Source organism: Thamnophis elegans, chromosome 5 (genome assembly GCF_009769535.1).
Source record: "Thamnophis elegans isolate rThaEle1 chromosome 5, rThaEle1.pri, whole genome shotgun sequence".
In the NCBI taxonomy this organism is placed as follows: domain Eukaryota; kingdom Metazoa; phylum Chordata; class Lepidosauria; order Squamata; family Colubridae; genus Thamnophis; species Thamnophis elegans.
The window spans coordinates 23,916,120-23,940,371 of NC_045545.1; the positions used below are offsets into that span (position 1 = coordinate 23,916,120).

At 35.9% G+C, this 24,252-nt stretch overlaps 1 protein-coding gene across 2 annotated transcripts in view; it reads left to right on the forward strand.

The window, feature by feature from the left end:
• NEGR1 (neuronal growth regulator 1) overlaps positions 1 to 19,398 on the forward strand; it is a 547,611-nt gene extending 528,213 nt beyond the window's left edge. For both annotated transcript variants that reach the window (XM_032218388.1, XM_032218389.1), the window contains one exon: positions 19,274 to 19,398. In XM_032218388.1, coding sequence (XP_032074279.1) covers positions 19,274 to 19,398 — 125 coding nt within the window. The remainder of the gene's footprint in view (positions 1 to 19,273) is intronic.
• Positions 19,399 to 24,252: the final 4,854 nt, after the last annotated feature.

A 24,252-nucleotide genomic window follows, 5' to 3' on the forward strand; every position in this document is an offset into this window, starting at 1 on the left:
TGGTAAAACTTAAATAATTTGACTGTGATTATTGTAAGTCCAAAAAAACTATTTTGGTTGCCAGATAGAGTTTTGAAGTTGAATCAATTTGTTCCTTATTATTTACTTTTAGTCAATTTAGTAAATAATAGGTTTCCTAGGCATCTGGCCAAATGATTTTCCTAATATAGAAAACCTTGGTGATGTTATATCTGTTCCATAGCTGCTTAGTACAGAGCTCTTACCACCATAAACCACTATCTAATAGAAAAGACTTGGATTTAACAATCTATTTTCATTTATTTTTAAGTTGAAATGCTAACATTTATCTATATTTTTAATGTAATATATAGTAATAAGAATTATTAATGATGCCATACCTTTTGTGGGAAATTTCAAACCATTCTTTCAAGATTTAAAAAAAATTCAGCAATATTTCATTATAAATCTTTTGTTTACAGTAACTGTGACTCTTGATAAATGAATGGAGAAAGAAAGTAAGAGAGAATAGCTATTAAGTTTTCCCAATTCAGATCCTTTGTGCTTTTATTCTTGTGTTCTTCACCCCAAGGTCATTGTTTCAATCATCATAGTTTGATCCTCAAGCTATAACTTATAGCTTTCTTTTTGACAAACTTTCCTCCCATCAAAAACACTAATAATTCTGTTGTGACACATTCTGACTAGATTAGGTCTTCTATCTCAAGTCAGTACTTTCTAATTCAGTATGTTTATACAGCTTGTTTTCAAATTTCTCTAAAGTCATAAATCCTAAATCATAATATTTAGTGATTTTATCTGTAGGACTCAGTTGGAGCTTCACAACTGTACTATCATTTCATCTTTACTCTTAAGGTAATATTTTGACAAGGTATATTTCTTATTAAAAAAATTCTGGACTTCAATTACAGTAATTCAAAACAGACCTAATTTGTTTTACTTCCAATTTATTACTTACATTTATTACCAAATCATTACTTAATAAATTATTACCGTAACCATTCAATGAGAATGGTATACTGCTTTTACTACAGTTACTTTACTGAATTATCCATGTAGTGAATTATCCATGTATATTTAGACATGTTTAAGGGCCCTCTGTGAACTTTGTAAATTGCATTATAACTTTAAGTTGCATAATGTGGGTTTGTCAAATGTACACTCTACTCTTATGAACTCAGTAATATTTACTTCCAATTCAATGTATACAAAAATGCAGTACAGTGATGATGTTTTATAATTCCTTTAATGTTTTAGAATTGTTCCTTTTTTTTCACTATCAAGAACAGATAATATCAAATAGTTGTAAGAAGTGGTAATGGTTAAGGCACATTCTAATTCTACCTTGGGCACAAAGCCTATTGAGTGATGACTTTCTCTCAATGCTAGGTATCAGACAATGGCAAATTCTTGCCAAGAAAAATGTAGGAACTTATCCAGGCAGTGACTAGTAATCATATTGAATCAAAAACATCACTCCCCAAAAACTGATAATACAGACATTTTCATCTACTACACCTTTGTCTATCTGTCTATCAAATTTATATGCCATTTATGTCATTTTAAGTGACTTATACATTTTAAATTTATTCTAGTTACAACTGTAAAAGAAGAATGAAACAAACATAACAAGGTTGGGCATGAAATGGGTATTGCACACTGAGTTCATTTTTATTTCACACTCAGTTCAGATTAACCCAATTTTGAAGAATGATCTCAAATATTCTGCTCATTCTGAAGGAACACAATGCAGAGTACCCTGAAGTTCCATGTGCCTCCATAGGGACAAGCAAAGGTTTTGCTGCGAAGACCTATAAGGATATGGTATTAGTTCCTGCCTCATTTTGTTCCATGGCCACCAAATAGGAATAAAGAAACAGGCCACTTCTGTCAACCAACCTGCTGAAACATTGCCTGCTAATTAAAAAAGGAAAACATTTTTACATCCCCCTAGGAAATGAAAGAAGTGAATTACCGCCACATTGATCACACTGAGCCTAGCAAGAAGCAAGCACACAAATCCAGCCTCAAGTCAGCAAGAATCCATAGCAATAGTTAATTGGATTCACTTTAGTATATCCATAATGAATACATGTAACAAAGGACAAATACATTCCTTTTCGGTTATGAGTTAATTCACATGAATTTTGTATTATGAACCACGGCCTGCAAGTTCTTCAAAAACCAACCTGAGCACAATTTGGCTAATGGAAAACTCGGCAGCAGTGCAGATATTTTTTGTATTTCAGGATATTAACCTGCCAAAATTCAGTGCCACAAAAGCAAGTTCGCAGTTTACTTTTAATTTTGTGGAGATAGATAGCATCTTAAAACTCAGTCAACAATATTATCTATATTTCTGACAGATGCTTTGCACAGTTTTGCATCTGTTTATTTTCAATGTCTGCCAAAGGAAAACAGTGTTACCTTAGTAGTTCTAATAATTAAATAATTTCTAATAGAAATTATTTAAAAATAGCAGTAAAATTACTTTAAAGGCAACTAGATGTATTTTTCTTACATCCAAAATAGTTCTAGGTCTCTTAAATTGTATTTCACTGGTTCTCCCTAAGCTCACCCCTTTTCCCTTTTTTTTCCAATTTTTTTTTTTTTTAAATAAAAACAAATACAAAGTTGTAGAAAGTGTGTCAATTGGTTACACAGAGTTTTCGTGCATCCCTTCCACCGTCATCACCTCTAGTTCATATCAAATTATCTACTTTACATCACGTATATTTATATATAATTGCTATTATTACACCTCATCCTTCATATGACTATAGTTGTTTTAATGTCCCTTTATAACAAACATTCCAAAATTTAAAACAAAACCACATAGTGGCATTCCCTTATCTATTTTCAATATCATCCAATCACATTATTCCTTTATAACACATTGAAAATAAAAAATTAATTATGTTTAATAACAAAGTTTTCAAACCTCTTTTCTTAATCATTGTTTACAACTTTTATCCAATTTCCCTTTTATCCTGTCAATACAAATTATTACATTATCATCATTATCAGTCATTTATTTAATGATAGTTTGACTAAGTTTAACTTGCTTTTTCCTTTTTTTTCACCATTTCAATATTTTACCAAATTTCCTCTTATCAAACCAATACATATAGATATACATTGTTATCCTTATCAATTATTTATCTAACTTTATCCATTACCACTACATTTTTAACATAATGCTCTAATTTTTTTTAAAAAAAAATCTCTTTTCTTAATCATTGTTTACAATTTATATCCAGTTTTCCCTTTTATCATGCCATTATTATCATTATCAGTCATTTAGTTTAACTATTTTTAACTTACTTTTTCCCCTTTTTTCACTATTTAAAAATTTATACCAAATGTCCTCTTATCAATCCAATACATATGTATACATTGTTATCATTATCCATTATTTATCTAACTTTATCATTATCACTACATTTTTAACATAATGCTCTAATTTTAATTAAATTTGATTAGTATTTTATTATTAGTTTTCATATCTCAACCTGTTTCTTTCCAATAATAGTGTAGTCCCATTTCTTTTGCCATTTGTGGAATTGATCTTCTGATTATTTCCTTAATCAAATTTGTTTAGACTTCTCTTTGCAACTTGTTGCTTATTACATATCTTATAAAATCTCAAAACCCTCCATCAGCTTCCTTAACCAGTTTATCTTTGGTTATCAGTAGTGTTTTGGTCAAAATTTCTCTCCTTAAGTCCATCCATTCTTCCCCTTTTTTCTTCTTTTATACCATGAAATCTGTAGTAAAGCACCTTTCCATCTATCTTCCCTTTCCTTGTTCCACTCTTTCCATCTACAACCACACTCAGTTCTCTGTCAATATCCATGGTTATCTTGCCTCTTTGTTCATTTTTCCCCTGAGTTTTAGAACTCCAGCCTCCACTTTTTCCATTTGCTGAATATCTTCTATTTGCTGAGTATCTTCCATTTTTACATCAGGTTTTGCCACATTAAAGTTTATATTTTCAAAATTTTCCAATCTCTTCTCAATTTTCTCTGTTGTTTCTAATAATTTTTGAATTCCCGACATAATCTGTTGTAGTGTTATGGTTTCTTTTTGAAGTCGTGTCATCCTTGCAATTAATAAACACTGCCACTCTAGTTTAAAAACAAATCTTTGTTTTCACTTCTTTCCAGCTAGCAACAAGCATCCAGAGAGCACCTGCATAAACAATCCATGCCCTTCTTTATAAACAAGCTGAAGCCTTTGAAGTGCAAGGTCAAAATGATCAAAGGCAACAAAGAAAAAACAATGTTTCCAGGTCTCAACCTCCAACCTCCAAGTGGCAGTGTAACTTCTTTTCCCTCTAAGGTTGCTACCCTCTTTATGCACCTTTTACATCTTCTTTATGTTTCAGGCTTTGGAAAAATAAAGTTCTTAAATGAAACCAAATAAAAAGAAAAAATCCATCCCAACCAATATTGTAGAAGTAAAGGAAAAAATTTAATCCCTAGATAAAAAAAGAAAAGAAATAGAAGAAGAAAATCTTGGTTATTGAGCGAAGCAGCCCTGACATAATTGTTCTTCTAAAAAGATATGCAAGGCAAGGCATCCATAATAGATGGACAGAACCATGCTGAAAAAATTACATTATATACAGTGATAACCTACTGGCCAGGAAGTCATGAAGAATAATATTGTTGCTACTTCCAATATAATAAGTATTGTCCTCTAAAGAATAAAACAGATGCCTTTCCTATATAGGATCTTCATTTATTAATAGGATGCTCCAATGATCGAGGATAAAGGAATTCTAAGTTATTAATGTAACAAATAATATGTTACCAAATCCTTTCAGTTTTTGTTCTCTCTTTTAAAAGACTACCTTATTTTAAAACATAGTAATTATACATTTACAAGACTCAGGACTTGTTCTGTATTCTGTTAAGCAATATAAACACCCACATTTTCTACTTTCTTTTCATTCTTATGTCAGAACATTGTTAGGAAAGTTAACAGTTTCCATCCAGGTAGAATGTTCCTCATCTTTACATTATTGATAAATAATGTAAAGTAGCATTTGTAAGCAAAACACATAATTACTGTATTTCATCACTTCCAATTGAATTACCAGAGTTGGTTGGAAGATGGGCAGCTATAACATGTTGTAAATAAATAACATAAAATAAAATTATGATTCAAAAGCCACATGGTTTCCTCACCAATCATTGAATCCTGCTTTTGTTAATAACATAGACATATCTCATTATTAGACATTTTGTCCTTACATTAATTTCTGGAAAATATCAGCTATGGCAAACTCCCACTTGGCTGAAGCTTATTATTTGTATAGCAAGCCCCATTTGCTAAAGATATTCCATTAAACAATTGTTTGCACATGACACTTGCTGCAGTTTACACTCTCATGCTTTAGCAGTTAAGAATTAGAATATAATAGCTTTGTTTAATGCCAACACAATTATTCCTGTCTTACTATAAAATAGGATTCTGGTTCAGTTATAGAGCAGCTGGAAAATAAATTCCAGGCATTGAGTGTTTGACTGACTAGACTGGTGACCAGTCTATGCATAAATCACCTGTCCATAATAGCAGGATGAATTTGTGAGTATCATATAAATGTTTAAAAACTATACAAAGTATGTAAAGCCATAGGCAACAATGGTATTTCATTTTTATAATTGGATAAATTAAGGCTAGCAGTTTATAAACTGTCATTATAGGCCAATGACAATCCATGTACAAGTACATATACAAGTACTGTCCCATATAAAAGACTATATGAAAGTTATGGGAATCGTAAATAATTTTTATAATGTAAACTTGATGGAAAATATCTAAGATATACATTCTGTGCCTAGTGTGCTTTACACAGTTGATACTAGAATAATGCAATATCATAAGCTTCTTTAGAAAACAAAATAGTGAAAAAGAGCTGCTCTTCCTGCTTGTTTAGTCTGGAGAGGTGGATGTAGAAAATATGAAATTTTAAGGTATACAATAAGTCTGTTTGAAGTACACAATGGACCCATTTGAGTTTAGTGTCCTTATCCAGTGGATGGCAACAAGGAGTCCTTCCATGGCAAGTTTCTGTTTTCAGATAGGTTTTCACTATTCTTTTCTTAGTCACAATTTTGTGTGTTCTGTTTTTAGTGTAACAATTTTGTAACTTTGCTAAGTTCAGTATACATAGTGCCAACTGAGTGTTCCTCTTCCAGTAAACCAGGGAGCTACCCGGGATCGACACCGGGTCAGAGGCTGCAAAGACACAACACGATCCAAAGCCCCAGTGGCCGCCCTATCCCACACTTCCACTAGGGCTTCGGTCGAGTTGTGAGCAAGGGATTCAGGAAAAGTCCCAAGCTCCATCAGGAACCTTTCAGGGTCCATCAGGCACCTGGGGTGGAACCATCTAGTCGGTTCCGCCTTCCTGCGGTGAGGGGTAGCAGTATGGAAGTCAAGCCTGATGAGGAAATGATCCGACCATGACAAGGGTTGGATAGAAATATCCCCTAAATCTAGATCATTCATTTACTGCCCAAAGACAAAAATCAGGTTGAGCGTGTGTCCCAATTATGGGTGGGGTCTTTAATTAACTGAGTTAGGTCCATAACCGTCATGGAAGCCATGAACTCCCGAGCTGACTCGGATGTCTCGTCAATGGAAGTAGATTGAAATCCCCCAGGATCATAAGCCTAGGGAAATCAACCACCAATCCAGCTAACACATTCAGCAGCTCTGGCAGGGCCGATGAAATATAGCAGGGAGACAGGTACGTAACAAAAAGGCCCACCTGAAATCCAACTTCAACTCTAATTCACTAAGGGGAACATCCCCCTCATGGCCCAACCAGGTCTCCATAATGCACGCCAGGTCCATTCTACCCTTTTGTATGAGGTTGTAAATGAGGGGAGCCTTATGTACCATGGACCTGGCGTTAAGCGACACCAGCCGGAGACCAGGGTCCTGTAATCCCGAGCACCCAGTGGTGTGAGAAGGGTGATGAGGGTCGGAACATGCGATTGCTCTTAAACAGTGAACTCGCGTCCCCCGAACATAATTTGGCCCTCAGCTCTCACCATATCTGCCTCTCCCACAAACAGTAGAGATGGTGAACCCCCCAATGGAATGGCTTCATGTCTCCCCTGGAATTCTAACCCTTCCCAGCACTCCTGACCCGCGCCCATTATTTAGCTCTGGCCTGTGTCCTGGCAGACTGCCCCCCAAGCCATCCGTATCAACCCCCCAACCCCCCTTAAAATTTGATTTAAAAACACATATAAAAAACCCCCAAGAAGTCTCTTCTTCGCATGCCACCTCTCAGGATCCCAAGATCCATCATTAAGGAAGCATCTTGACAGGCAAGAAGGCCATTCCCGGGAAAGGGGGAGTTCCTGAAGGGAATAAAGTTCTGTCAGAGTATAATATAGAGGAGAGTGTGGCATTAACCAAACGGGATGACATAACGGGGAGATGGAACGAGGAGATGACATGTCCACGGGGGGGGGGAGCCAACAGTGTTCAAGGGAGGTAGCAGGAAGCTGCTGCTGACCACACCCACGCCGGCTGCAGAGATCCCAAGCCGGGCGACCCACCACCACTGCCGCTGACCACACTCACACCGGCTTCAGAGACCCCGGGCCGGGCGTCCCAACAACCACACCCATGCCGGCTGTGTTCAAGGGGGTAGCGGGAAGCTGCTGCTGACCACACCCACACTGGCTGAAGAGATCCCAGGCAGGGCATCCTGCCACCACCACTGACCGTACCCATGCCGGCAGCCACCGATGCTCTTCATTCTCCTCTCACCGCCAGCCGCCCCATTTCACTAATGATGTTCCAGCTACAAAGCAGTAAATCGCAGCTCAAGGGTATCCCTGAGATCCCAGGAAGTTCTCATAGCTAGACCTGGAACCAACGATGGGATAGGGCCCGAGAAGGACAATCATCTCCCCGAAGCTCTCCTCAAACACAACAGGACACCATCTTGGGCATGCACATGGAAGAATATATAGAATATGATAAAGTCTATAGAATCTGAGAAAAAAATTAAAATTTATCTACACACAGCACATTTATGAGCATCGTTTTATTTTAGTTGGAAGCAAACCAGTCCAAGAAAATAGACCCTACTTAATTAGTGGGAAATATTTAGGCTTAAGAGCATTGGTGGGCCCAGTTTCATACAAGCAGTCTTACCAATAAAGCTCAACTTTTCAGTGGCAGGTAATAATCATATTTTGAATTTTTAAACTATTCATCTTTTTATTTTGAGTATTCACACAAGAGTTTAAAAACAATTTCTCTTGAAGACCTGGCTTTGTGCCCAGGCTGGAAGCCCCAAGGGTATGAAGGGGCCCTGTTTCCTAGCTAGGTTGACATCTATAATGATACTTTTTTTTCTTAGCTGGCATATATATTTAATTTGTGAAATATAAATCACTTCCATATGTTCATGTATGAAAGGAATTAAAATCAAGATTAACTGTCACGGAACAAAGCAAGTCAGCTCATAGTATAATTCCCAAAAATGAAACCTCTTAAGCTTTTATTTTCTACCAGTGAAATTGCACCATCCAGCTGTGATAGGTCTTATTAACAAAGGAATAGCAATACAGCATATATCCATCTGCTATCACAGTACATAATGCATGCATATTATATTACTAATATAGTGTCATATACTTGACTTGAACATATGTTAGTATATACTGAGAACTTTGGTACATTTGGAGATAAAATGAATTGCTGATTTCTTTTGGTTTTGAAGATTTATGTCTTCCAGTTCAGGCAATAAACTCAACTTGCAGCCCATCACAAATTCTAAGATAAAGTAATGCTGTTAGTGTAACAGGTAACATAACAAAAAGTTGTACATTTCAAACAACTGCAGCCTTATTTTTCTTCCTGGTGCATTAGAGTTGTCTGATGTTGCAGCAATAGAAGGCATCTAAATATTTCATTTGTTTACTTGAAACTACCCTTCCTAAATAGCACAATTTAAAAACAAACGAAGGATAAATTGTAGAATTCGGTGCATTTGTGTTTTTACAAATGGATGTGATTTTAAACTTTCACCATACAGAGAAAAGTGGATTTGTGTAATTTTCTCTTAATCTTTTTGGAAGAAATCACAACAATCTCAATTGCCTCCTATACAGATTAACTATTTAAATATGATTTTTTTTAAAAAACACCTCTCATTGTGCTTGATCTTCTTGGCTTGATTTTTGATATAAATCAAAAGTTGGTTTGTCATACCAATTTCTAATTTAATTTTCTTTTGTAATCAAAAGACATAATATTTAAAACTACCCCACTGTTCTCTTGCTTCCGCATCTTTAAGAATGCTTTTGATTGCTGAGGTTTATAACTGAAAGTACTGCTTGTACAAACAAAAGTTTTTGAATTGGGGGCTAATTTTATGTTATTGGAAATAGAAGGTAGTTGGTAAAAGTTCTCCATGTGGAGTAAAAATTGTGTTTTGTTCATCTCATTCTCTGTGCATAATAAGAAGCAAGTACTGTCAAGTGGGTGACAGCTGTGCCACTGATTTCCTCTTACAAGGAGAATGAGGAATTGAATTTAAGTCTGCTATTCAAAACACAATTAAATTGCCAACTCAGGGGACTGTACAACCACAAAGAAAACAGAATGTGATGCACCTTTCTGCTTTTCTCCTATTAATATTACTATATCTCATGTGTTTTGTACTCGGCTAAGCTTAAAAAAGGACTTTAATTAGCAAACATTAAAGTATTTTTGTTTGCAATGGCGATTAATGCAGTATTACAAAATAAACATGGAGCCTAGTTGCGCTTTGTAATAAACTCAATATAAGCTCTATTGATTTTTATGAGGATTGTTCCAAGGAAAATAGTCTGTTGGGATGTAGTTCTATGCTCTGGTAACTTTAAGAGAACCAGGACTAAAAGAATTTATTACGCTAAAGTTCAACATTATGATTAATTTGAATGAAAAATAGGCTAAAGATAGATGAGCTAAATAGCATAGATTATGTATGTATGTATGTATGTATGTATGTATGTATGTATGTATGTATGTATGGATGGATGGATGGATGGATGGAAGGATGGATGGATGGATGGATGGATGTATAGATAGATAGATAGATAGATAGATAGATAGATAGATAGATAGATAGATAGATAGATAGATAGATAGACAGACAGACTTCAGCATTAAGATTAATTTTAATGAAAAAGAGAGAGAATTGGAGGTCTGAATGATTTTATTATATCTTTTGACTGCTATTTTTTTTTGCTTTAGTTTAGTATTAATTGGTAAATTAACAAGCAATTCCTTACCACATAAAAGTATGTGAAAGCCTCAACAAATCTTAATAAGGAAAAAAAATCCCATAGAGTTTGATGAGATTTATTCTTTAGTGATACTTCCTGAGTATTCCAAAACATCATAATAATAAAGTCACACGTAAGATAGCTGCTTTTTAATCTTTTATTTTTACCAAAAAAAATTTGCTTCCTTTTAAGTCTTCCTCACTATGGATAGAGACTTTCCAGAATGATGTCGTTATTCTTATGATCTGAGAGAGTGCCATGTTTTTTGTTAGCATCACAGCTTTCTTTCTGGTTTTAGTGGCTAGTTAGTCACTAAACTTCTAATACAGAGATTTCTTTTCAAATTGTATCATGCGGGTCATCAGCCTTTGCAGACCAGTTCAATTGTGATCTGTGCATTCTCTTTGTTAATAGTTATTCCTGCTGGCTGCCATAAGGTCTAGCTTTAAACTCAGTGTTCAAAGAATGTATCCAACATTCACAACATGGAAGTTTGTATACTTTCCTCATGCAGGGGTGAATGTCAACCGGCGAAATCTCCTCAGCTATGAAAAATTCAATTACTATTTCCTACTCAAAGTGTGTGCATCAGTGGCAATTGTCATTTTGAACTGCCTGGTTGTGTTCCCCTTTGATATGCAAGAAGAATAGGAAGGGAAATCTTTTCTGGAAGCACGCAGGAACGAAAATACTCTCTTCTTCCTATAATCTATGATGACAAATGTTAGAGAAATAAAGGATTTAGCCCAGCTGAAGTTATTATTAGAAATATGGAGATCTATATAAGAAAGTTGGCCAGTAGAAATGGGTAGTTAACCCCAATGATTCTCCACACAATCAAGAGGATAAGGAAATCAACTATTGATAGTAGATAGTGAACAGTTGCTCACTCATTAATGGACTAAAACATTATAGTTCTAAACTGTCCACTATAATTAGTACATTCTATATCAGTGAATTGTTGGGGTTTGGAATGGATTATCAAGTTTGCAAAGCCACTTCCTGTGATTTCGTCTTCCATTATATTGGCAAGGATAATATAGTGGAGCAATCTCCATTGTGGTGGAGAATGGTGAAAAAATCATTCTATTTGTACAGTTATCTTTGTCTGTAACTATTGATCTAGTTAAAATGTCACCTCACACCACAAGATGACATATAAATTTGATAAATAAATAAATATAAATAAATGAATAAGTACAGTAATTGTCTCCCTAACTACTGTTGATAATGGCATCTTACTTAAAATGCTCAGATGTTATAGATACACACAGGCTTAATAACAACATTCTGGCATCATTAAAACCACATTTGGCTTGATCATCCTTGTTCAGAAAACCAAAATTTCATAGCAGTCCACCTACTAAGTTACAAATGATAATTAATACCACAAAATAGCCAAATGTCCAACAAATAGGGTTGGAGTCCTGAGACTTTGATTTCATCCACAAATATCTAATGCTATCTAAAAAAAAAAGTACACATTTTGAACAATTGGAATGTAATATGTTGAAGTTTTCTAAGCAATTTTTTTAAACCCTCCATTTTTTTGGAAGTTTTTGAAAGCCAGAAAAAGAACAAAAGCAAATAGTAGAAGTCAGAAGAATTTTAGAATTAGTGGAACTGTAGATAGAGGTGTAGCACAATGGTTAGAATGCAAGAGTTTGATTCTGATGGAGCTAAAGTTGACTCTGCCTTCCATGTGAGGTCAGTAAAATGGGGATTCAGATTGTTGGGGGCAATATTCTGACATTGTAGATTGCTCAGAGAGTGCTGTAAAGCACTATGAAGCAGTGTATAAGTCTAAGTGCTTTTTCTAGCAGTGTATTCCATCAATGATTTCTTACATTTTTAAAATTTCATATGCATCCACCAGTCCAAAATCCAAGTCAGTAACTGAACCTCTGTTCCTGCTCTGCTAAGCCACTTCTTGCTTGCTTGTTATCCATATGCAATGCCAGCAAGCTAGTGCTTATGTACTAGCCAAAATCAACTTGGTTTTCCAGGAGAATTCGAACATTGTTTACAATAAACATGAGCGTGTTCTCTCTTAGTTGCTTTTTCTAGTCCCTTGTCCAATCAAACCAAATAGTCAAAACAATGCAGATGCCACACCTCACTCTTCAAATGAGGAGACTGCATTAGTTTGTGAAGCAGAGTCAAAGGGATGCTCTAACTAGCCCTGGTGGTGCAATGGTTACAGTGCAGTGCAGTACACTAGGCTACTTCTGCTGACTGCCGGCTGACTGCAATTTGGCAGTTCAAATCTCACAAGGCTCAAGGTTGACTCAGTCTTCCATCCTTCTGAGATGGGTAAAATGAGGACTCAGATTGTTGGGAGCAATAGGCTGACTCTGTAAACCATTTAGAGAGGTCTGTAAAGCATTATGAAGTGATATATAAGTCTAAATGCTATTGGTATTGCTTACTTACTGCTGATCACTAACTACTGCAGTGAAGTCTTCAAATACCTTAGCATATTATTCAGAGGTGGTATTCTGCCGGGTCTAATCGGTTCGCCCGAAATCGCAGGTGTCCTCTTTTAGGAAGGTCACAGATTTTATCTGAAATGTGAGAAGTTATTCAGATCCATGGATAAAAATCTAAAGGTTGTAATCATTGGCAGAGAATGAGATGAAATTGACTTGGGCCAATTTAAAAATGTTCTCTTTTAATAATTTGCTTCAATGAATTCACACTGCTTAATTTATTTTGACAACTTTGATTTTATTTAATTTGCCTCAACAACTTCAACCTTGCTTAATTCACCTTCTTTGCCAGTATTTTATATCTGGGGCTTCTTGCAAAATTGAGGTCAGACTTTGATTTTTATTTTTATTTTACTCTTGAAGGGTGTTGTGGATATTTGGTATCAAACATTTGTTATTCAGTCTGGAAGTTGATTACCAAGGACTGTATGAAACTTAAATATAATCTTATTGAGCCAGGAGGCTCAATAACTTTAATTGTAGCCTTATTTTATAAACCCATAGCACCTACAATAACCCACCAAATCCTTCCTTACACAATATGGATAAAGACAACATTTTAATCCTGCGTCTCTGACTTTGAAGCATAAAAGAAAATGCACAGAAATGTATAAATTTCAAGCTTTAAAGTAACCAGCTGCTTTGTATGAAACAAGACATACACACAGACATTTTGCAGCTCTGTCTATGGTCATAGTGGGCAGTTTCCTGCCCTGTTATTGATCCCGTGCAAGAAGAGGAACCATGCTTAATGTATTGTTCTTTATGAGTTCCTTATGAGGTGTTTCTGCTGGTATATCTCCCCTAATTGTCTATAGCTTGTTTGACTTGCCTCCATGTGAATGGAACAATTGCCATTTAAAGGTTCCTGCACATTTCTCTTTCTCTCAGGAGACCTAAGTATCTGTTGCCTTTGTTCTTATTTCAGTTGAATAACTTCCACAACTAATTTTGGGCCCAAACTGTAAGTTTTAAAGAATCCCTACAGAATAAAACCAATATTGTGCTTGTTTCTTCCTCCATCCTACATGATCTTTATACTTCTGCATTTAACAAAAAAAATGAAATGTATAATACTTTTTTTTAAAACGTTTCCTGATGTCATGCAACTGTTACAAAGATAAAACTAGTATAATGTTTCCTTAAAAATAATACAGGGTCTTATTTTCTTTTCGCCCCTGAAATAAGCACTTGGCCTTATTTTGGGGGAGGTCTTATTATTTTTGAGGTGCAGGAGGCAGCAAGCGTGGTTACCTCATGACGACTGCTGTGTTGCATATATTTTGGGGAGGGCTTATTTTAGTGCATGTGCTCAAAAGTCCGATTGGGCTTATTATCCAGGGAGGTCTTATTTTAAGGGAAACAGGGTAAACAAAGAAATATATTTTACAAGGTCATCTTCATTCCTATCAAAGTAGTATATTTTAAGCTATTATTATTTTTCCTTATATTAGATCTTAAATTACAGGATTCTCAATGTGATTTGGGTTATGTTGGTTTACATATTTTAGACAAGCCCTTAGTTTGAAACTCGCCACCCTTGTCTTATCACTCCCCAGATTGCTGGAGTGATCTTAGAAATCTCTTGAATAAGCTTCACTGTCAGCTTTAGATCTAAGCAGGAAATCAGAAATTGTGACAGTCTCCCCCATCCTGATGTATTAAACTTTAACAATTACAGATCAAAAACAAACCAGGGAAGGCTGAGTTATGAGAAAAGGCAATAGTTGAGATCAAATAACAATTCAGAAGGCAAAGAAGTGACTAAAAAGTTGGGATCAGAGAATAAACTGAAATGCAAGAACAATTTGAGTACAAGAAAACAAAATTGCTGAAACACAGTCTCTGTTGTAACAGGGAACCTACCATAGTCTACTGTTCCTAACAGCTCAATGCACTAACCCTAAATCATGGGATTTTCAGTAAATTTGAAGAAATGTAGGTAACATTTATAGATATGTGGATCTAGCAGTTACATTTCTTACAGATAAATCCAAAACATATCACCTGCATGGATGGAAAGATATAAAATTCATTCAGACTTCAGAGAAAGAAGAGAGTCTGGCTAAATTGAATATGTCTATGTGATAGGCTAATATATTTAATTAACTGAGGGACACAAGCTGCCGATTTGCTTGGATTCCAGATTGCTTAGCAAAGATATATTTCAATAACATGTTTTATTCAGGTGTCAGTGATTATTCACGGCTGTTGGCTAGAAAGCATTTTTTTTGTTATTATTCCACATGCAAAAGATCAATTTGGCAAATTGAACTAGATGGGGAAGTCTATGCCTTTATTTTCTAGTCCCATCTCTTATTTTCCTACAACAACCGGGTAAGGGAATGCCTGACCCAAAGTTACCCAGCTGGCTTTCATGCTTCATCATTTCTTGAAGACCATGATCTGATTCTGAGAAATGTGGCAAAGGTTCAGCCATTGGTTCAGTTTAAGTTATTGTCAATATTGACTCAGCCTTCCATCCCGCTGAGGTGGGTAAAATAAGGACCAAAATTGCTGGGGGCAATATACTGACTTCTGTAAACTGCTTAGAGGGGGTTGTTTCACCCTGTGAAGCGGTATATAAGTCTAAGTACTATTGCTATTGTCCAAGGAATAAAATGTCCCTATCATATTCTATACACAAGAGGACTGACAAGAAGATTACAAAATTGAGGTAGTTCTGTCTCACACACAAAGACTCTATTTCTCAGACATAATGTAACAAGAAATCATGGTACATGGCATATTAAAATAAATATATTTCTTTATTGTGTCCTATTTAAGGTGACCAGATGTCCCGCTTTTGGCGGGACAGTCCCACTTTTGAACAATTTGTCCCGCGTCCTGCAGCATTTTTTTTTAAGCACGAAAGGAAAAATCTACAAAAAGTCACAGGGAGCCCCGGGGATTGTTACTCACAAAGCATCATGGTCGCATAGAATGCAAATGAAGGTGCTTATCTCCCCGCCCGGCTCCGTGTGCTCGTATTCAAATCAGAATCACGCTGAGTCCCTTTCAGAGGGCGGGGGGATGCTTGCTTTTTTGTTTTGTTTTACCTGTGTTCTCACAACCATACAAAGGTGGGTTTTGTGCTACAAGGATCTTTCTTTCTTTCCCTGTCTGCGGTTCTGATTGCAGTCATCCTTTGCTTCGTATTAAAGCACCGTTTCTCATTCCTTGCAAAACTGGGGAAACAGCAGGGCCACCTCCCTCCCCCATTTTCCTTGCAGCACCATCGGTTGCAAAATGTTCCCCTGATTTGGTTTATATGTTCGCAGCAATGCGACCCAACAAATAGGAAAGTTTTAATAAGATCTTCTGACTTTATTTGGTCTCTGCTGCTCCCCCACCCTTGACCCCATTAGCCCTTGAGTTTTGTCCCCTCCCAGGGAAAGAGTGGGAAGGAGAGGAAGGAAGGGGGAGGGGGGAGGAAAAGAAGAAGGGAGGGGGAGAAGAAGATGGAAGGAGAAAAGATAGAAGGAAGGAGAAAGAATAGAAGGAAGAAGGAGGAAGGAGAAGGAGGAAGATGGAAGAATAAAGGAAGGAAGAAAAAGAGGAAGGGAGGGAGAAAAGAAGGAGGGAGGTAGGAAGAGAAGGGGGCAAGAGGGAAAGAGCAGAAAGACAAAGAGGATGAAGTTGATAGGCAAGAGGAAGGAGGAAGGAAGAAAGAAAGAAAGAAAAAAGGAGGGAGGGAGAAAAGAGAGGATGGAAGGAGAAAGGAAGGAAGAGAGGGAAAGAGCAGAAGACAGATAAGGTAAAGGTAGATAGGCAAGAGGAATGAAGGAAGGAAGAAGGAAGGATGGAAGGAGGAAGGAAAAAGAAGGGAGGGAGGAAGGAAGAAAATAATGGAAGAAGAAAGGAAGAGAAGGGAAAGAACAGAAAAATAAAGAAGAAAGGGAGGAAGGAGGGAAGGTGAAAGAATGGAAGGAGGAAGAAAGGGAAGGGGAAAAGAGATCTAAAGAGCAGAAAGACAGAAGGTATATAGGGAAGAAGAAGGAAGGAAGGAGAAAGAATGGAAAGGGAGGAAGGCTAGAAGGAAGAAAGAGGGAGGGAGGGAAGGAAGGAAGGAAGATGAAAGGAGGAAGGAAGGGGTACTTCCACTTGTAGGCCTGGGACTGAATGCAGGAGGAGTCTCTCCATAGGATCAGCTGCTCGTCTGATCATGGTCTATGAAAATGTTACTGCCTGCCTGATGCAAATTTAGACAGACAGTGCTTTGGGCTGCCCCTCAAATCCCCCCCTTTACTCCTCCCCCTGTAGAATTCATCCCCCTGAATTTTGCCTTTGAGGGGCATCTAAATTAAGGTGACCAGACGTCCCGCTTTTGGCGGGACAGTCCTGCTTTTGAAAAACTTGTCCCGTGTCCTGCGGCGTTTTTAAAAAGTCCCGAATTTTTTAAAAATTTTAATCAAGGACACCACCCACCCACCCCCGGTCAATGGTGTCCCTCTTTACCAATGTTAAAATCTGGTCACCTTAGTCCTATTATAATCTGTCACAGAAAATTTAATAGAGATTTTACCTTACATTCATTAAGAACCTCTCCCCCAACACTGTTATGAACCACTGTTCACATCTTTTAACAATAAACCCATTTTAATACAAATTAACTTGAGCCTAATGAAGGATCATGTTCTCAAAATGTTTTGTTCCTTTTCAGATTATTTTCAGAGAGTTAAATAAGGGTTGATTTTTCATAAGTTTTTTTAATGAGCAACAGTTTTTAGTAACAGGCCTTCCTGTTTTTCTGATCAGCTACAGCCTCAGTACCAACTTAACTCTGAACAATTGTTCACCTTTTTTCTAATAACATCATGTCACAAGGCCAAGCTTATATAAATTTTGGCAAAGAAATGCTCATTGCAAATTATTACCAGGAACTCAAGTGGCAATCCTTGCAAGAAGATAGGAATGTTATTCCTGGAGGACAGATATCCATGCAATCAAAGCTATATTTTATACATATCCTGAAAAGGCATTACTAAATAATTATTGATTTCTGAGTTTAACTCTAATGGAGAAGAATGACTAAGCAAAGGAAACAGAGTAATCCCAGATTGTCACTAAAGAAGTTTCAAATACTTTTCATCTGGGATAATGTTCCTATTTCTATAAATATTTGACAGATTATTTCTTCAGGTACCTTAAACTCTGCATTTTCCTAAATAAGTTGGAATACTATGGCATTACTATGTTAAAAATTGTATTTGAACCCTCTGTATACTACAATAAAGAGAACTACATACCTCCAATACAAGCAGAAAACTTAATATTGCATTGTAATAAGGAATAAAGTTTGTGTTCTCATTTCACAAGTCAATTGGTTATAATTCAGATGGAGAAGTCAAAGTTCTATAAATAAGATGATTCCAAAATCTTTGTCAACTTCATTCTGCTAGAACATACCACAGGGGGAAAAAAACCTGGTGAATATCTCTGAATATTTCCTAGTAGTCAAAATGCCGAGAACAGCTTTTCCTTTTTGCGTTAAGAGCATTACCGTGGGTGCAGGTTTTTTCTGAAGAAATACAAAGTGTTGGTTTGAGGTTTAAAGACCTTTATGGTCTGAGTTCAGAGTAGTTGAAAGAATATCTCTCATTTATTGAGATAATCAGAGGAAGTTCATTTAAAGTTACTGAAGCAGTGGTGGGTTGCTAACTGGTTTATTACCTGTTTGCTTGTGTGTACGCGCATGTCCGTGCGCAACACTTCTGCACATGTGCAGAAGCATCCAGGCAGGTGGACGGAACCTCCCGCCACTGCCACTATTGGTTCAGCTGAACTGGGCTGAACCAGCAGCAACCCATCTCTGTATTGAAGGACAAAATAATTAACGTCCATTAATTTGGGGCCAAGCTTTCTCCAAATTGGGAGGATGTGCCCCTTGCTGAACTGAGAAACCGAACATCTCCGTTTTTTGCTTTAACCATGTTTAATTATTTACTTGTGCTGAGTTACTTCATAAGTAGAAAATGAACAGTGATATTGTTGAAGGAAAATATCAAACAATGATATATGTTGAAGGAAAAGTGATGCAGTGAATGAGTTTTTTACATGGAGACATTTTTATTCAAATAACGAATTAGGATCCCAGATTTCCTGCATTAGAGCAGTAATATGTATTACCCACAAAAGATGATCCAGACTTGTCTCAGTAATTATTATCAGGCTTATTTATATTTCCTTTCAAGAATTCGAAGCCAAAAAAAAAAAAAAGAGGAAGCTTAATTAAATGCACATAGAGTTATAATAAACCTTGCTAAGAATAGCTCTTACATGGATAATTTTAGCTTTCCAGAAGTGTACATTTTTCCCATTCATTTCCTCTCTTCAGCTTGGGTAGCACGTGGTTGCTCTTTCTGAAATCTGTTTATGAACTCATCCTAACTTGCAGATTTAAAAAAAATAACATAGTAAATAAATGCAATAATGAACAAGGGATAGTGAAACAACATCGATATGTAACTACTCTGTATTCTTTTCTTTTTCCAGTTCCAAGTACAACCCACCTTGGAATCACTGGGGGTGCAGAAGTTCTCTTGTCCTGCTGGTACCTTGTCTTGACACTGTCCTCTTACACCAGCATAATGTACCTGAAGAACATCGTTCTACAATAAATGTAAAGAACCATGGAAAGCTTTTAAGGATTATTTGAAAGTGCTGATGACTGGATCCAATCTGGTAGAGTTGGTTTAAAAAAAAAAACACGTCGTGGGATATAATCAGCAGTGCTTATTTGGGAATGATCGCCTTCTGTAGAATTGCTCATTATGTAAATACTTTAATTCTACTCTCTTTTTTATTAGCTGCATTACCTTGTGAAGAAGTACACATTGTCCTTTTTCTTTACCTTTCTCTCTCTTTTTTCTTTTTTGAAAGATGTGAAATTATTTTTAGAGGATATTAATTGTGAGTTCATGTTTGTAATCTACAACGTTTCAAAAGCATTCAGTCATGGTCTGCCAAGTTGCAGACAATAGTTTACATTAAAAAAAAGAACCCAAATAATTGCAGTTTAAAAAAATGTGATCTTTAAGGCTGCAATACAAGCATTCATTTCCCTCTTCAAATAAGATTCTATCTATATTGACACAGAATCTTTTTTTTTTTACAGAAGAAAGCTAAATAACATTGGCTTTCATCTCTTCAAACTAGAATACATATCTAGATTTTCTTCTAGCATGACACTCAGATTTCAAGAATGAGCTTTGTAATATGACTGCCCTGTGCAGTTATGCTTTGATTTTGATTTTCTTGTCTGTTCAGCATGGGTGTGCCTTCATAAGATACTGCTTTTTTCTTCCTCTCGGGTGGAAGATTATATAAATATATATATATATACATATATATATTTTGGTAGATGCTAAGTTCAAGGGTACTGAATCTCTTATTAAGAACAAAGGTGCTATTGGCTGTACCAGTAGGGAAAGGAACTATTCAAACACTGAGCACAGAAGCAGACAGAGTAAATAGATGGTACTGGAAGTGGGTTTTTTTTTTTTTCCCAAATCTGTTAAAAACAGCAGATATCGCAGAGGCTTCTTTATGAATGTTGCCCCTTTTCTTTGTTCATACTGTGGCATGATTTTCAAAACACTTCAGAGAAAGTCAACATTCCTTTATTTTACTTAGTGTTCAATGTCAACATTGGCATTTCAGAATTGTTCTTCCTGTTAACGTCTAGTAATGAAAAAACCTAAATCATTTGAATGGCCAGAAGATTTTAAAATATTTTTAAAACCCTACATATTTTTAAGATATATACATTCATGTGCACAGACATCAGGAATAACATCTGTTCCAATCACAGGACACAGATGCTACATAGGAATGTGCTAATGTATTATTGGTACTCAAACATTTTTTTCTAAAGTTAGTTTGCTTAAATAAGAAATGACTGTTTCCTCTCCTACATAAACATGTGGCTGAAGAATTTCCTCAAATGTTTGCAGTAACTGTGCCATAATCTTCACTGTTTTATGTGTAGGTAGGAGAGAGGGGTCATATAAATGTTGGATTAAATGCCATACAATGTAGGGAAGATGATAAAAAAATGCAGATGGATATGTTATTCTCAAACATGTATTTAGAACTTTCAGAACACGAAATAAAAGAGTTTTTCTCTCATTTATAATTTTTTTTAAACACAACTTATAAGAGGTTGGGTTTTTCCCCCAAATGTTATGTGCTACATATCTGGTTGCCATAGTGTTGATTCTCTACCTTTGTCTTAGCATGATGTTGTATTTTCTCCCCAGAAGGAGAACAATTCTCCTTCTCTTTAAAGGAGAACAATTCAGATTAACCCTAAAAATAACTCTTGTTAAATGTCAGTCTGCACAATCTAGTAAGGAACTTGTAGATCTGTCATTCTAACAGATAATCTTTAAATGGAAGAAAATGGGAGAAACTGCAAATTTATAGTATTATATGTGTTTGACATGCAGTGTTGCAAATTAACAAAAGATTTTAAACATTCAAACATGTATCTGTAGAAACAATATTCTGATGTAAAGTAAGTGGATACTTCAGCAAATGCATAGACTTCTATCTGGACTCTTGACATGCTGTACAGTGAGAAAATTACTCTTTGCTACTTGAATGAGGGCAGTTTCCTTTTCCCTGTCTTTTGCCTGGTTCAGGATGAATGATAACAGCTTGTTTCTTTAATTGAAGTTGCTGAGACGTTTATAACAAAGTGCAATAAAGTGACTCAGAATGTTAGATAAAGTGTTGTTTCTTAGGCAAAAAGATCTCAAAAGCAAAACCCAATTTATCAATATCTCAGAGGTCTGCAGAAAAAGCTACCAGGTCTCGACCCTTATAAATTGTAATTGTGACTTTAAAATAAATGACTAGGGCAGTGTTTCTCAACCTGGGCAACTTGAAGATGTCTGGACTTCAATTTCCAGAATTCCCCAGGCAGCATTCGCTGGCTGGGGAATTCTGGGAGTTGAAGTCCAGACATCTTCAAGTTGCCAAGGTTGAGAAACACTGAACTAGGGTATCCATTCTTAAGTCTATCAAAGCCAGACAAAAAGGAAATTTACTGATTGAGTACAAATTCAGCCTTTTTTTTAATATCTTCCACCCAAATATCACTATTTGAGGAACCAGCACAATCTGGTCACATGTCAGCAGGTTTAAACCATATTATACCATTCAGTACTCTGCTCTTTTACTCCATAAATAAAATATTATTAGATTAAGAAGGGAATCCATTACAGCCAACGGAATGATTCTTAAAAATAGGAAGGATATCCATATTATGATTATTAAACAATTTCAGTCTCCAGAGCTGGGCTATAAAAATCCAGATGCCCATTAGATGGCAGCAAATAGGTACAGACATGCTAATTCTTTGCTGCCATCTAGTCCTCACCTGGATTTCTGCCACTCAAAAATGGGGGCCTTTTCATATTAGGGCTATCACCATTCAGTGAAGCAGTCTGTATTTTCTGTTCTGTTCTGCCGTTAATCAACTGTTGTTACATACATTTTTTTTCTTAAATAGAAAAGCTTGATTGAATTGGTTTAATGGAATATTCTGACCAGACATTCAAACTTTAGAGTAAGGACTGCAGTCAATGTTGCGTAATAGATCTAAAAGCCTATTCATGTATCCCCTATGGAATGTTACATATAAACCGTACAAACCAAGAACAGGATATGAGTTTCTCAAACGTGTTTTGTGCTCCCTATACCTTTGAATGCCTACAGCCATTCCCTTTAATTTCCCTTGTATTGCAGCTTTAAAGTTCTAGAATGTATTTCACAGAAGAATGGAGCAATACTGCAGAATCTTCTGTCAGTACTCTCTTAAGGAAAAAGAAACAGTTCAAAGCTATGTCACAAATAGAGAACCCAGCATTCCTTTTCACATCCGTAGAGAGCTGCTTTAATAGATTTGTTTATCCAAATTCTATAGTCAAGTTAACTGCTTTATTATTCCTCCCCCAGCACATGGAGGCTGCTGATTCCTGCAGCAAACAGGGTGATCTTATTTTTTTTATTACTGAACATGAAAATACCTGTGATAAAAGGATTAGTAATGTTTTTGTTTGTATGGAAATTCCCACCACAATAGCAGTTGGAATATATTAGCTCAATGTTTAGCCCAGCCTCTGAATGTTCACTTGCAATTGTTGAGTGTTTTCTTAAAAAAATAAAAAATAAACCCCTAGTTGTAGGGGGAGGGGAAACGTAGTAGAAAACCACTTTCTGGTTGTGTAGGGGAAACAATTGTATGTATAAAACTGGGTTTGATTCTGTAAGTATTTATTGTCAAACTGAGACTAGCTCAATAAATACTTTCAGGATTTGCCTTGGAAGAGGCACCTTTGCAAAAATATGTTCAACCTAATCCTATCAAGACAGACGCACACCTAATTTTGCACTGAATTGTCCCAGTAATCATTTTTAATAGCAGGTGTCTGCCTATTGACAGGATTGTCCCCCCTCACACAAGTTCCAGATTTCTCTAGTAAGCCTTTTCTATATGATCACTGTACAATTTGGGAATTGATGGGACTTGTTGTGGATTGTGTTGGATGTTCAAATTACAATAACATTTTACAGTTTATTAGTCCTTAAATTGTGGGGTATGTTTGTTTCTGTTTCTTACATGATAATCTGTGGTCATCTAGTCAACATTATTGCTGTTTAGAATTTTAATCAACCCCTATTATATTTCTCCCAGTCATGGAATGAATATGAATATAGACACAAAATGTGTCCCAAGTTTTGAATTGTGACAATCTTTCAGCTAAAATAAGACAATTAATTACAACTGTATTGTTACCAGATTAACATTCAGAGAAAATGAGTTAATGCCCGTGGTGTAAGTAGTAGTGCTGATTGGCATTAAGGGTGTCTTAAAATATGTAATATGAATTTTGATTTTTTTTTAAAAAAAATAGCTTAACTGGGAAATTGCTATGAAAATTCAGTTGAAGTCATTCTTTTTTGTTCTTCATATTGTTTAAAATTACAGTTTGTTTCAGATACAGATGTCCTGAAAGCACCACTAAGTGTGCAATGCTATTCATATTTACCCTGGAATAAGCCCTCCTGAATTCAGTAAGACTTATAGCGAGGTAAGTGAATATAGCATTGCAGTCTAAAGTATTATGCTTTTTTCCCCCCTGAACATTTTCAAAATCAGTATTTAACATTACTCTGACCAAAATACCCATATACCCCACAAAACTGTGTGCACTTAAGATTGTGTATACCAAAATATGAATATACATGGATAAAATGCCTTAAAGTTTAGTATGCACTTACTTTCAGGGACTGGACCATTTTTTTCCAGTCTGAGGAAAATAGTCCATATTTCATAACTTGCAGTGGAAGGATTGTTTGTTTGTTTGTTTGTTTGGGAAAAATGTTTTTACCCCAAAGGAGCATTTGGTAATTTCAAGTATTATTTCACCAAGTAGACTGTGTCAGAAATTTCAAAGCCATGGCAG